Source organism: Saccopteryx bilineata, chromosome 11, assembly GCF_036850765.1.
Source record: "Saccopteryx bilineata isolate mSacBil1 chromosome 11, mSacBil1_pri_phased_curated, whole genome shotgun sequence".
Lineage (NCBI taxonomy): Eukaryota > Metazoa > Chordata > Mammalia > Chiroptera > Emballonuridae > Saccopteryx > Saccopteryx bilineata.
Genome location: NC_089500.1, coordinates 5,810,610 through 5,825,710, shown reverse-complemented (window position 1 = coordinate 5,825,710; position 15,101 = coordinate 5,810,610). Strand labels below are relative to the sequence as shown.

The window sequence follows — 15,101 nt, the reverse complement described above, 5'->3', positions numbered from 1 at the left end:
ATCCCTGAAAATTCAAGACAGTACCCAGAGCCAGCAAGAGTTAACTCCAGCATCCCATGGAAAAGACTCCTCCTTACCCAAGACTACTATTTATTTGGAAATTACAAAGTGGTTTTTTGTGTGGGGGAGATCATGACACGGCAGAGGAAAGGGAGACTTGGTTCTCATGAACGCTATGAACTTTTGCAGGTACCTTGGCCTTCTTGCAAAAGAAAGGGAAGTTCTCCAATCAGCATGTACTGCTAGGCAGTAATCATATGACCCTACTCAGATTTTGGGGATCCTGCTAACACACCTAAACATGGTCTAACTGAGCATCTGTGCTAGAATCTGTTTCAACCACTCAATCCCCCACTGACTTCACTGTAGTCATGATGAGAAGTCATATTCAGGCCCTGGGTCCCAGGGAATGGACAAGGTCACCAAGAAGCCAGGTCTCACTTGCAGAAAGAGGGCCGTGTCTTCAGCAGCTACTCTGACAATGTGAATTGAGCTGAAATGGTGACTGCTCAATTTGGTCCGCTTTAAAGACCAATATGTTACTTTTATGATCTCAAATAAATGTAAGACAGCTACATTCCTAAAACCCTCATTTCTGAGAATGATAAAACATAATCTGACGCTAAGAAGATAAACTAAAAGAAAAATGGCTTGATCGTATTCTGCTTTTCTCGTCTCAACTATCGGCTGGCTTTTAATCTGGCGCACCTCCCAGTCCTTGCACCAGCCTTTACAGTAAAAGGTCTTGAAATCGGCATGAATTAACCCAAGACAGTTCCCACGTGTCCTCGATGGGGGGGTATCCGACTACCTCCTTGCAACGTGGAGAGGATGGGTGCGTACCTTCTGCATGATGCCTCTGCAGTCGTGGGATGAGGCCAGGTTCACGAGCAGCATGAAGAGCGCCTGCTGCACGGCTGCGTTCTCCAGGGGCGCCCGGCTGGCTAGCCTCAGGGCACACAGCACCAGCGAGCTGCCGGGGGCCCCTCTGCAAGCCACTGCCGCCGCCGCTGCCATGTGCAGGCTGCCACCGGGCCAACAGAGAGAGCTGCAACCTAACACATCACAACAGCACCTCACTAAAGGGGCCACCAGCCCCAACCAGCTCTACCCGCAACTACCTCTCACTACGCCAGCGTCCTGCCGCTCTCATCTACAGACGTTTTAACCTTGGCCTGTTTCGTAGGGTCTTACGTAATTTCTACTCTCTCAATCTTCCTATTAAATTCTGTTTCCCACCGATAGAACCGGCCGGTTTCTCCCTCTCCATCCCGAGCTGTGGTTACGTCCCCCCTCCACAAGCTGCCACACGCCTTCTGTTCTTACAACATGACAAGGATGCATGTAACCACAGTGCCCTCTGTCAGCAGGAGAAACGCCTTAAACTAAGTATTCATTTATTTGGTCTCCTGTGACGACAATATATATGATTAATTTTCAACACACTCCATCACTGAGTGGCAGCACTGGGTCTATGTACCTTTAGGAAAATTTGCAGTGTAGACACAAAGTAGCTGCAAGGCAACTTGCATCAACGAATCGTCCATCAAAAGCCAAGGCCAGAGAGCATGCAGGACCAGGGCCAGCTGGGCCTCCTGAGCTGCCTCCTGTTGCAGGAAGGAAAGAAGACAGCGTTCGTCAGAATGCAGGAAAATAAAAGTTAAATCGAAACCAAAAGCCTTGGCCAGGGCCTGCCTGGGAGCCTGCCCAGCGGCAGGAAGTCCCTTCCACAGTGGGGTGGCCAGAGAAATAGCTCCAGGCACGCCGGACAAGCAAGGCGGTGGTGTCTCACAACACTGAGTCAACTGCCAACGCTCCGACCGGTCAGGTGCACACGGATCAACACTGAGGCCGCACCTCCCACCTCACCCCCCTGGGCACACACCTAACTGGTGCATGCGGAGAGATAGATCGATTGGGGGTAGATTACTGTGCAGTGGTGCAGTGGATAGAGCATTGGACTGGGATGCAGAGGACCCAGGTTCAAGACCCCAACTAAGGTTGCCAGCTTGAGCTCAGGCTCCTCTGGTTTGAGCAAGGCTCACTAGTTTGAGCTAGGGGTCACTGGCTTGAGCAAGGGGTTACTCAGTCTGCTGTAGCCCCCCAGTCAAGGCACATAGGAGAAAGCAATAAATCAATGAATAACTAAGGTGCCACAACAAAGAATTGATGCTTTTCATCTCTCTCCCTTTCTGTCTGTCCCTATCTGTCCCTCTGTCTCTGTCACAAAAAAAATAACAATAATCTGAGTATAGTAAAACTCAGTCAAGATACTATATTAAACCAATAAATTCTTAACTTAATTTTTACTATGAAGATCAGTTACCATTGGGAAAATGCTGTAGATAAATATAACCACAATTTGCAGTAACATGAATCAGTAGGCAATCTGTAGACCCAGAGGCACACACGTGAGCACACAGAAGGGCACACATGCGGGCAATTACATACACATGTGTCCTATAGAACTGTATGCAGCAGCCATGGCAGAGAGAGTGGGGAGTCATCCCCAGTCATCAGCACGCTCCCCCTCTTCATGAACTTGGACTCGGAACACAGCCTTTTGACCTCAGGACAGAAACAAGTGGCCACAGGCTCCTCCTCTGCTCTGCACTGTGCAGGCATGTACCCTCCTGCTGCTGGCGGGGGGGGGGGGGGGGGGGGGGGACGCCGCTCCCCGGCTCCTCCTCTGCTCTGCACTGTGCAGGCACGCACCCCTGCCCGCTGCTGGCGGGGAGGTACACCGCTCCCCAGCTCCTCCTCTGCTCTGCACCGTGCAGGCACGCACCCCTGCCCACTGCTGGCGGGGGGTACGCCGCTCCCCGGCTCCTCCTCTGCTCTGCACTGAGCAGGCACGTACCTGCCTGCTGCTGGCGGGGGGGGGGGGGGGGGGGGGGGGTACGCCGCTCCCCGGCTCCTCCTCTGCTCTGCACTGAGCAGGCACATAACCGCCTGCTGCTGGCGAGGGGGTACGCCGCTCCCCGGCTCCTCCTCTGCTCTGCACTGAGCAGGCACGTACCCGCCTGCTGCTGGCGGGGGGGGGGGGGGGGGGGGGCGGGGTACGCCGCTCCCCGGCTCCTTCTCTGCTCTGCACTGTGCAGGCACGCACTCCTACCCGCTGCTGGCGGGGAGGTACGCCGCTCCCCGGCTCCTTCTCTGCTCTGCACTGTGCAGGCACGCACTCCTACCCGCTGCTGGCGGGGAGGTACGCCGCTCCCCGGCTCCTTCTCTGCTCTGCACTGTGCAGGCACGCACCCCTGCCCGCTGCTGGCGGGGGGGGGGGGGGGGGGGGGGGTACGCCGCTCCCCGGCTCCTTCTCTGCTCTGCACTGTGCAGGCACGCACCCGCCTGCTGCTGGCGGGGAGGTACGCCGCTCCCCGGCTCCTCCTCTGCTCTGCACCGTGCAGTCACGCACCCCTGCCTGCTGCTGGCATGGGGTACGCCGCTCCCCTGGGGCTGGAGATGCCCAGGGCCACCTGCACTCAAGAGTTCGGCTGCCCGTCCCCCTGGGGATCCTGACCCACCGCTTAGTTCTTTTCTTTCTTTCCCTCCTGTCTCTGTACTAACTCTTCCCCGATTTGATCATTTCTCTTCTACATTCAAGCAGTTTACAGAAAAACACACAGACACACTTCCTTTAAAGCTGCGTGTCCCACACTACGCTGCTGCTTTTCGTGACCAAGCTCTAAAAAGAACTCTTGTTGCTGCCCTTGCCTACCTCCTGTTTGACCCCAGCTTACTTCAGCCCATCCTGTCCCAACGATGCTGGAAACTCTGAAAACTCCGCTGTCTTTGTAGCCACCAAGCCCTCGGGAAGTGTGGCAGCTGGTGAAGGTCTCACTGCCTCCCCTTCCACACAGCCCTCCGTCCTGGACCACCCCACACTCTCCCAGCGCTCCCTTCTCCGTGGTTTCCTGTCTTCTCTTAATTATATTTCCCAAGGAGATGACCTAGACTTTTACTACACACTCTCCTGGGAAATTTCAACAACAGCCATAACTGCAAACCCCATTCATCCACTGAGAACCCCTAATACCCCCAACCCGCTTCACCCCCCAGAGCTCAGAACCTGTGTCCACCGATGGCCAGCCATCATCCTCGTGGATGTCCCGAAGACACAAAGAACAGGGCATGCCCGATCGCGGGCTCTCGCATTGATGCTGCCCACTGTGCCCCCTGCACTGCGCAGAGCCTGGAGTCCTACCTCTCTTGTCCTCTGCACCCCGGGTCTGCTGCCACCCTCCCCCTTCTATCCGCCCCACTGTGGTCTCGCCATCTCCTGCCCAGATGACCTCTAACCTTGGCCACCGTGACTATCCCAGGATAGAATCCCCCTTACGTGACCCGCATACAGGCACTGGGGTGGGGTGAGCGTGGATCAGTCAGTGAATGACCACTTGGGTGACCAACAAGCCATTAGTAATGGGAGTATGTCTTACACCTCAGGCAAGTTGGAGCAGAAAAAGAAATTCTGAGCCTTTGCCTCATGGGACTGTGTTTATACTCAAGAGTAATCTAAATACTCTTCTGCAGATATACCCCTTAATAACCTGGAAAGGCAGGAGTGCTCTGACTTACTGAGACATTTCATCTTTATAGATAACTGATGTGGCCTGAGCAGGCAGTGGCGCAGTGGATAGAGCATTGGACTGGGATGCCGAGGACCCAGGTTCGAGACCCCAAGGTCACCAGCTTGAGCGTGGGCTCATCTGGTTTGAGCAAAAGCTCACCAGCTTGGATCCAAGGTCGCTGGCTTCAGCAAGGTCTGCTGAAGGCCTGTGGTCAAGGCACATATGAGAAAGCAATCAATGAACAACTAAGGTGTAGCAATGAGCAACGAAAAACTAATAATTGATGCTTCTCATCTCTCTGTTCCTGTCTGTCTGTCAATCCCTCTCTCTGTCTATGTAAAAAAAAAAAACAAAGATAACTGATGTGTCACAAGTGTGAACATGACATTTATAACCAGTTCTCAAGATGCAGCTCAGAAGTCCACAGAAGCTGATCTGACCTAGATCATTCCAGAAGATTCCGAGTCGTCACAATACTACTTAGCATAAGGAAACTTAAATTTAATAAATGACACCTCTATCCTGAGTAAAAAGTTCATACACAGTAACTTTAATGAAATGTACAAATACTAATTCCCACAAAATGTAAATCAGTCATGTGTCTTGGCCTTATCATTTAAGAAAGCTTAAAGAATTTTATGTTCCGATGTTCATTTTACAAATATCATGTTCTTTCCAGTTTTATCCCAAGTAAAAGCAAAAAAGGGTAAGAAAATTTTTTTAAAGTAACCTTTGAAAATGTCTCTGTCCTGCTCATTTTCTCCGTGGAGACGTGGTGCTTTGAAAGCACCGCATCTCCACGGCAACACGAAGGCAGGCGTCCAGAACATGTGCCCGGACGGACCAGCCCGGCGGCACCAATGCTCACAGCGTGAAGCAGCTGCGCATGCCCATCCCGGACAGAGGGCGTCTCTGTGCCCAGGAGCCAGCCGTCAGGGGTGGAGGGCTGGGGGGTGCCCTGAGGTGGACAGGCCCGCGCTCTCCTCGAGCAGGCGGCACCCCATCCTCTTCCCGTCAGAACAGGCACGTCCATTTACCCCTGAGAAGCAGGTGACAACCGCCTCTGACAAAGCCCTGCCTCCAGCACAGACAGCACGCTCCAGTCAGGGAGGGATGCCTGGGCCCTGACAGGGCAGAGGCCATCAGCCCGCACGGCCCCGAGTCTGGGCAGTCCGGCTAACGGGCTGATACACACAAGCACCCTCACGGGGGAGGGGGCAGGGCTGGCGCGGCGACCTGAGGACACTGAGACCGCAGACCCGGGCGGCCATGCAGCCGACGAGATCCCGGTGCGCTTCCCCCTGTCCCGCGAAGCCACCCTCCAGAAAGCCCCTGTTCCACACTGGCGCCGCTGCCCGAGTCTGAGCTGCACTCACCTTGCAGTCTGCGTTCAGGTAAAGGCAGTTCCTCAACAGCTGCATGGTGACGCTCAGCTGTCCTACGAGGCCCTCCTCCTGCGCAGACAGAGCAGACAGGACACGTGACCAATGCGCCCTCCCCGCTCTGCGTGCAGCCACTCCTGTCCTTCGGGTCCCATGACGGTGCCGTGGGCCGCACTCTCCCCGGCACGCCGTCCCCGAGGGAATGACAGGCTAATGACCTCAGCAGGGTGACCGCATCTCACGACTGCATCCGCCTCGAAGAGCTGCCTCTGTTCCATCAGGCACGGAGGGCGAGGCAGAGGGGGACCCCGCACCTCATCTCAATAAAGGGGGCAGGTGCTGACAAGGGCCCATCCCCTCAGGGGCCGCCTGACTTGCTCAAGGGTGAGGTGAGGCCTCTGCTCAGAGCAGAGAGGACGTGAGGTTACAGGAACCACGTGTAACACCCGCATCAATGACATTGTTAAATATGACTTTTCCTTGGTTTCTAATCAAACGCAGCTGAACAGTTGTCACACAGATCACGGCTCTAACGGCCTTGGCTACGCACACGCGTGTACAATCACATATTCATAAGCACACGCAACACCGTTTTCTCAATGAGCCTGGGGGCAGGTCTTCCCACCCACAGCTATGATCATGAGCACAGTCCCACGTAATAGCAACTGTTACTCGAGTTCACGTGAACACAGTTTGCACGCAAGTCCTGTAGACTAGGTGCTGGAAGGGTACTCTCAGACGTCACAGATTAGGAGCATGGGCTCAGCAACCGTATGAATTACTGCTTACACGACTGTGTGGCCATGAGTGCGCACAGGACAACAGGACGATGTTTAGGACGCTGCCCGGCACAGTGGTTACAGCTCATTTTTACTGCGCCTGGGCTTACGCTGAAAGATTTTCTCTCAGTAGTACACAAAATCTATCATGCATGCTCTAAAATGCTGATAGCAACAAATACATAAAATATACATTCCATTTAGCCCTTCGAGCAGTATGAACGTTCACACATGTTCTAGTGCCCCCAACCATCCTGAGTACAATCGCACATGTACGTCTTTCAACTTTTATTTTAAAAATGTGTAAGGCAACATTATAAAAGGCAAATGTATATTCTTCTTGTTTCCATAAATTGATTATCAAACATGATTTTAAGTTAATAAAACTGGAACTGAAACTAATTTCATTTTTTGAAAAAAAAACTCCCGAGGGTCAGCAAGCATGAAAAGAACTCACTACTCAAAGGGTTAAAGACCTTCACACGAGAACTAAGACACACACAAAACCCCCAAACCCAAACCTGAGGATGGAGAGGACCATCGGTTTATGTCTGTGTCTGTGCCGTCCTTCTAAGTCAGACATTCGTCCCACCGAATGTGGGCGTCACTGCCAGGCACAGGGACACTGGTGATGGGTCTCTGGCGTGGCTGTGCCTTCGACCCAGACCCGCAGAAGCCAGTACCTTCTTCCTCCGCGCTGCCTTCCCGGGCCGCAGGGTGTCCAGGCTCAGCCGGGCGCTGCTGTCCTTCATCTGCCCCACGAGGTTGTCGACCAGGTCGGCTGCAAGACAGGACCCAGAGCAGCTCACGGCGGGCCGCTGCCCAGGGGCTGGAGCCACGCGTACCAGCAAGTCCCCAGCAGAGCAGCTCACGGCGGGCCGCTGCCCAGGGGCTGGAGCCACGCGTACCAGCAAGTCCCCAGCAGAGCAGCTCACGGCGGGCCGCTGCCCAGGGGCTGGAGCCACGCGTACCAGCAAGTCCCCAGCAGAAACAGCTCACACTTCCGACCTCCTTCTCCCGGCACCTCAGTGAGGGAACTGACATGCTCTAGCCTGCCTGGCCTCAGCCTAGCACAATGCTCCCAGAATCCACGTTGCATTTTGAGGAATGCTTCCTTCGTCCCAGTAGCAAATCACAACTGAAACGAGCAGTCGTGAGGGTGCTGTCACCCTCTCTCAGCTGAGACCTGTGTTCTCCCATTCCACAGGAGAGGCTGTAATGCTCTAGGGCAGTGGTCCCCAACCTTTTTTGGGCCACAGACCGGCTTAATGTCAGAAAATATTTTCACAGACCGGCCTTTAGGGTGGGACGGATAAATGTATCACGTGACCGAGACAAGCGTCAAGAGTGAGTCTTAGACAGATGTAACAGAGGGAATCTGGTCATTTTTTAAAAATAAAACATCGTTCAGACTTAAATATAAATAAAACGGAAATAATGTAAGTTATTTATTCTTTCTCTGCAGACCGGTACCAAATGGCCCACAGACCGGAACCAGTCCGCGGCCCGGGAATTGGGGACCACTGCTCTAGGAAAAATTCTACGAAAACACAGCATCAGCTAATGCTGTTATTGTTACCATCAAACTAGGCTTTTAAAATTTTTTTTCAGGTATGTAACATGTGCTGTAGCTACTAATACTTAACTATTATAAAAGTGACTGATGTGTTACTTTTTAAGCCTCAATAATAGTTAATCTCTGAAGTAGGAATCACAAAAAATAATCTATACATATAATTCTTTTACTTTAAAAGGAATGCATGTTAAACTTTAAAAAAAAAATTTAATTGATTTTAGAGAGGAAGAGAGAGAAGGAGTGATAAAGAGAGACTGATTTGTTGTCCCACTTATTTAGGCATGACTGGTTGATTCTTGTGTGCGTCCTGACTGGGATCGACCCAGAACCCTGGCGTATCAGGACGGTGCTCCAACAAACAGCCACCTGGCCAGGGCCATGTCTAACTATTTTTTAGAGACCCTGAGAGTATAAGTTTCTTGTGTTTAGAGTCCAAACACAATGAGAGTGCACAAGTATAAAGCCCCAGTTGACAACACGCACACAGCCCACGCCGCATGGCCCACCTCGCAGTGCCAGCTCCTGCGCCCTCCTGCTGGTGGCCAGCAGTGACATCAGCGCATGCGCGGCGACTCTCCTCAGGGCGTCTCCACAGGGCCTCCCTTCATAGCACTGTAAGGGCAAAAGAACACACGCACGTTACTCCCCCGACCAAGCGACCAAGGGCGGCCACCTGCCTCTGCCCGTCGCTGCCGTCACCCTCACGTTGTCAGCCTGTGGAAGGAGCCAGACCAGTCCCGACAGACGCCCCATCCTGGACTTTCCGCAATGACGGATGGAGAGCAGACATGTGGGCAGGCCGGTGGATCCTGAACTGTAGGCGGAGATGGACACCACCCCCGTCCACCTGATGTGCCAGGGCTGAGGACACGGCGCCAGGCAGCCCTGCGCAAGGGACGGAGGGCGAGACCTCCCAGGAGACGTGGGGACCTCTGAGAAGCAGTGAGATGCCGGGGCCTGCCCATGTCCAAGCCCATACTTCCTCCCCAGCCCTGCGGAAACCGGAGGGTTCATCTCTGCAGAGGACGGACTCAGGGTCCCAACTGGTAGCGATGGGTGCGTCGGTGGGTGAGGGTGTTCTGCAAACAGTGGAGAGGGCGCCCGGTTGTGCAGACCACACCCTAAATCTCCCACACTCTCCTTGGCTAACACACTCTGCGGCTGGGTTTTCCCCTGCCATCAGGAGGCCCAGACACCCTCCTCCAGGGAGTCCAATGGCTCCAGACCACGTCCCAGGCTCCCGGCCACCTCCTGCAGAGTTCATCTTGCAGGTGACAAGCTCCACTCACATGCTCAGGGCTTCCGGTCTACTGGCGTCTCCCTGTTCTAAACACAGCATGCAGCCCACAGCAGCAGAGCCTGAGAAGGCCCCTCACCAGAAAACAAACACAAACAGAGAAAAAGGAAGAGAAGAGATTCTCCAGGAGGAAGAAAGCTTCACAGGGGCCCAAAGTGGGGGGAGACCCAGTGACTGAGGATGGGGGTGCAGTGGAGAGAGCCCCAGGAGAGCCAGCACAGTGGGTAAGACACCCACACCCAGCCCCTTCCCCGGGGACATGTAATCCAGAGAGGGGCCCCTGGTGTCAGCATGGCTCCAGAATTCTCTACGGCAATAAGAGACAGTCAGGTGAAGAGGCAACGCCTTCCAGATTCTGAAGTGAATGGCTTCCAACCTAGAATTCTCTCTTGTCCCACTAGAGTCAATGTGAGGCTGGAGGGAGACATTCAGGAGTCCAGAAAAGCCTCTTAAACCCCTTTCTCTGGAAGGTGCTGGAACAAAGACTCTACCGAAAGGGGGCGTGACCCAGGCCAGGGGAGAGGACACAGGGTTCTGAGCCGCAGGCAACAGTGGGAGGTACAGGACTACCCCAGGAAGGGGAGAATGGCAATTGCCAGATGACATGGGCACTGGGCAGGTCGGAAGGACCTGGTGGGACCCCCCAGGGGACAAGGAAGCTGCTGCAGGTCTGGACATGCCCACATCTACTGAGAGGATCTTCGATGCTGACACAGGACACTGACACAGAGCCCAGCCTATCGCGATAATAGAAAACTCAGCAAATAAAACAGGAAACAGGCACCTGTGAAGAGGAGGAAGGCCTGTGGGAAAGTAAGGCAGACGCCGTGTACATGGTTCTCACACATGCGACAATCCACGCTGGGGGGGTGTGACGCTGGGGACCAGAAGAGAACCCACTGTGGTTGGTAGGTGGGTGAGGTGTGGAAAGAGGTACCTTCTCACTTTCCACAGAAGGAAATCAACAAATAGTGTCCAAACCCGAGTAACCAAGACCAAGAAATTGTGTTACCTCTGTGCATTGGCAAATGAAACATACTGACAATTTCACTGGGGAAGTCAAAGTCTCCACCTGAGTCGAAAGTATGCAACATTTTATTATCAAAAATCAGCTAACAGATTCTTAGAGACTATTCAAACCCTGAAACCACTTCAAAGCAGAATTCTGGAAAAATAAACTTACACATTATTTAAGACATAAGTATCAAAAGCAATCTTTCAACATGTATCCCTTACCTTGTATGCACTGCTGTAGAGCAGCCATTTAAGGAACTCCCTGCCAAGACATTGTAACTGAGGCTGCGGTATGTAAGGTGTGGTATGTAAGTAAGGTGTACCTAAGGATGAAAACTCCAGAGCCAGCTGACACTTAGCAATAAGGTAACATGGTCCCTCATTTTGCATTTGAAGAATAGATCAGAAGAGGTTAAGTGGGATGCAGCAGGTCACACATCTAATGTTTCTAGTCCAGTTTTACAAAGAAGTTAAATACACCTTCGAAGGACATCCATTTTAGAATGTGATTCCTTTGAGAATTTAAAGACTGGAGTTTCCCTTGCTTCATGTAAGACCTGCCGCAAGTCATACTTCACACGGCCGTATATCAGGAAACATTATTATGATGTGTCACTGTCTAATATCATCTAGTAATATTTTAATTCACGTATCTTTATCTATAGCAGAGCCAAAATCATTGTCGTCCCATCTCCCGTCAGGCACACTGTTCTCAACCAGATGTTACTGGTCCACTTCCTTCCCTTACTTCATCTTAAACCTGCCTGTGCCCATCTAACAAGTGTCACACGTCACACACCACTATTTGTGTGAACAAGAGTATGAGTTATTTGGCAACACAGTTTAAATAACTGGTTACTATATCTATATCCACACAGAATACTTTACATATTTTATAATTTGGAAGAAATGGAGGGGAAAATTAGCTAGTCATTAGGAAAGTCACTGAGATACCCTGTGGCTCATTTCCCTCGGCCTCCACCTCCTTGACCAAAAAGGTAACCGCTAAAGGTGACAACTTTCATACTAGTGGACACATCACAGAGAAGAAGGGCACACCCTGGGCCAGTTTCCCCACGCACACACGAGTTTAGTGTGCCCATCGTGCCTACACAGATCCATGTTATCACAAGTCTAACCTCAGCTGCTTGACACGTGGCACCCCGACAAACAGGAGAACACAGCTGGGACACCAAGTCCCCCGGCCCAGGAGGACCGGTGGCAGGAGCAGTCTCGGCGGCAGTCACTCAAGGCTCAGGGCTCGATGCGCGCCAGCCTAGGCCGTGGAAGGGCCAGCACCTGCCCGGCTGAGCGAGGCTCCAGCCACTTCACCCGAAGAGAAAGTGTGTCACTGAGTGGCCCGTCCCCAGCAGACGAGCACTCCTCCGGAGCCAACATGCAGAAATGATCACTCGCTCTCAGGGTGAGCTGGGGGCTGTGTCCAGGTGCAGGCCTGAGTTTTCCTGCTTATTATATTCTTTCAAGTGCAAAACAGGACTTAATTAACCATGGGTGGGAACAAAGCGTGCTGTTCTGAAGGTGAAGGGGATCAGTGGAACAGTGTCCAGTTTAGTTTTAAATTAAGAAAAGCAGAGTGGAATGGGTTGGTGGTAGCTACAGGGAACTGTGCCCCCAAGAAGGGACGCTGAGAAACGCTTTGAGGACGTGTCCCCTGGAGACCCAGTGTCTGAAGGAGCTGCAGGGGAGAGGGAGGAGAACACGCTGGGGACCCCATCGGGGCCTCAGCGGCAACTCCAGTTGCTGGGCAAGAGGGACAATCCGTGAGGAGCCCTGCAACCTTCCTCAGCACTGCCCGGGCCTCTGTCAGCCCGTCTGCGTTCCGTCCAAGTCAAGGCCGCTGTGCGCAATGCACACGTGGTCAACCACAGACCTGTCCACGCACAACTCTTGCAGGCAGAATGGGCAGCAGTCCCCAGGTGCCAGGCAGAGAAAGGACTGGGACGCGTCGTCGCACAAGGCACATGTCCTGCTGGCTGGGGGCACAAGCCAGTCCCCCGCATGCAAGCTGCCAGCTCCTCTCTCAGTGAGGAGACAGAGTAAGCATGCAGTCCCTGCAGAGGAGGACCCTGAACCTGGAAAAGCCACTATAACTCCCAATTGCAAAAACAACCATGCAACTTACAAAAAACTGGCTGTTTTCACTGCTGATCTATTATAACAACAACAGTACTTCTTCGCGATTTTAGAATATTTTTGATGGAACAAAAATCTTGGTTCATATGTTAGCATTGCAAAAAGCAAATCAGAGATACAATGGGCATCGAAGCTCGGAAAGGGGGAATTATCTCACAACCGTGACAGCCGGGTCTGCCTACCTCTATAACAGAACCACCTTAGATAGAGTAGTTCATTTACAGCAATCGAATGTCACTTAGGTGAAAGTTTTCAAAGATATAACCTGACTTTAAAATGGCAACAAATGGTGAATTATACCTTCATTCCTGAAATACACACAGTTACTCACATGACATTTTGATAAGCTGCTGGACTCAGATTATGAATATTTCATTTTGAATTTTCACATCATAGTCTGGTCAACAGCAGAGGGTAGAACTAGGTAGGGAATGGCCAATTTAACTTTAAACACTCTTCTATTATTTAAATGGTCACAATGAGTATTACTTATATTTTAATTTAAATGATTGAAAAAGATTTTTACAAGACAAAGACCAAAAGTAAAGGTTTTTTTTTTAAAAAATCAGGAAATCACGTACCTGAATAATGGCTTCGTTAAGCTGCTCCAGAGACTTCTGGTTTCCCTGAGTCCCATCAAGAAGCGAGGCCACCACTGGACTGTGACACAAGCTTGTTTTCTCCTTATCCCGAAGATGCCTCTTTGCTTCTTCAGTCAAGAGAACAGACAGGAACTGCAGGCTGGCCATGCAGAGGGGCGGACAGGCGGCAGACACACCCACACACCCGCAGAACGTATCTAGAAGAGAGGATGCGTCCATGAGCAATTCTTGATGAGGCAGAGCCATTCAGAGTTCAGCTGCCCCAGGAATGACTCTCATGTTTAGAAGTCATTTAAACAGTACTGAGACAACATACTGAATAGAGCCATCTATTTTCATTTCACCCTTTTTATACGGGTTCTTTTATTATATGAATGACTCTGCGTGTCTACAAAAGTACACGTACATGATATCCGCTAAGACCCAAATAAGAGAATTATGTATAGATGACCACTAATCCCTCTGAAATCCACTGGGATCCAAAGTTTCTAGAGTTCTTAACATTTTTTCTCCATTAAATTCCACAAAGGAATAAAATGATGTAATGCTTATCTCTCTCTGCCTAGCTTACTTCACTGAGCATAATACTCTCCGGGTCCATCCATGCTGTTGCAAAAGGCAAGATTTCCTTCATTTTTATGGCTGAGTACTATTCCACTGTGTAAATGGACCATAGCTCTTTTATCCACTCATCTACTGATGGGCACCTGGGCTGCTTCCAAACCTTGGCTCTTGTAAATAATGCTGCAGTGAACATGGGGGTGCATGAATTCTTTCCAATTGGTGTTTCAGGTTTCTTTGGTTATTTTCCCAGAAGTGGGATAGCTGGGGCATAAGGCAGTTCCATTTTTAGTTCTTTGAGGTAACTCCATGCTCTTCTCCACAGTGGTTGCGTCAGTCTGCATTCCCACCAGGATGTATGAGAGCTCCCTTTTCTCCACCTCCTTGCCTGCACTTGTTTGTTGTTCGATTGGTAATAGCCATTGTGAGAGGTGTGAGGTGCTCCCTCATTGTGGTTTTACTCTGCAGCTCTCTGATGATGAGTGACATAGAGCATCTTTTCATGTGTCTATTGGCCACACGTATGTCTTCTTTGGAGAGGAGTCTATTTAGGTCCTTGGCCCATTTCTTGTTTTCTTGGTGTTGAGTTTTATAAGTTCCTTGGGATGTTAACCCTTTGAGTAGTGAGTTTTTTTCATGGTCACTGACCCCTGGGAGTGAGATTTTATTTTTCAAAAAAATGAAATTTTTTGAATTTCATTCAAAAAACAAATGGCCTGGATGGTCAGGAGGCATAAGGACGTACATGAACATTCGTACTACTCAAAGGGCCAAGCCCTTACTAGACTTATTGGCGAATATGTTCTCCCATTCAGTGGGTTGTCTTTTCATTTTGCTATGGTTTCCTTTGCTGTGCAAACACTTTTTAATTAAAAGTAGTCCCATTTGTTTATTTCTTCTTTTGTGTCCCCCTTGTCTGAGGTGATACATCAGAAAAAATACTGATTTTTATTTTGGTGTTAATCTAAAAAAAAGTTAAAAGTTAATGTACCTATACTCTGAATTATCTAGATCGCCACTTATAAGTGTGATTGTGTTTCTGCCTTCAAACAGGTTGATGGCAAACAGTACTTAAAATAAGTTTCAGCACGCAGTGTGGGCACGGCAGGACAAAGGTCTCACGGTCACTCACCAAAATCGAGTGTGATGAAGAGACCTGCAAACA

At 51.0% G+C, this 15,101-nt stretch overlaps 1 protein-coding gene across 5 annotated transcripts in view; it reads right to left on the bottom strand.

Moving 5' to 3' along the window:
* RTTN (rotatin) overlaps positions 1-15,101 on the bottom strand; it is a 126,984-nt gene that overhangs the window by 10,595 nt on the left and 101,288 nt on the right. For all 5 annotated transcript variants that reach the window (XM_066246635.1, XM_066246636.1, XM_066246637.1 and 2 more), the window contains 6 exons: positions 13,355-13,572; positions 8,815-8,920; positions 7,416-7,513; positions 5,948-6,025; positions 1,481-1,607; positions 844-1,055 (listed from right to left, as the gene is read on the bottom strand). In XM_066246635.1, the coding sequence (XP_066102732.1) occupies positions 844-1,055; positions 1,481-1,607; positions 5,948-6,025; positions 7,416-7,513; positions 8,815-8,920; positions 13,355-13,572 (839 nt within the window). The remainder of the gene's footprint in view (positions 1-843; positions 1,056-1,480; positions 1,608-5,947; positions 6,026-7,415; positions 7,514-8,814; positions 8,921-13,354; positions 13,573-15,101) is intronic.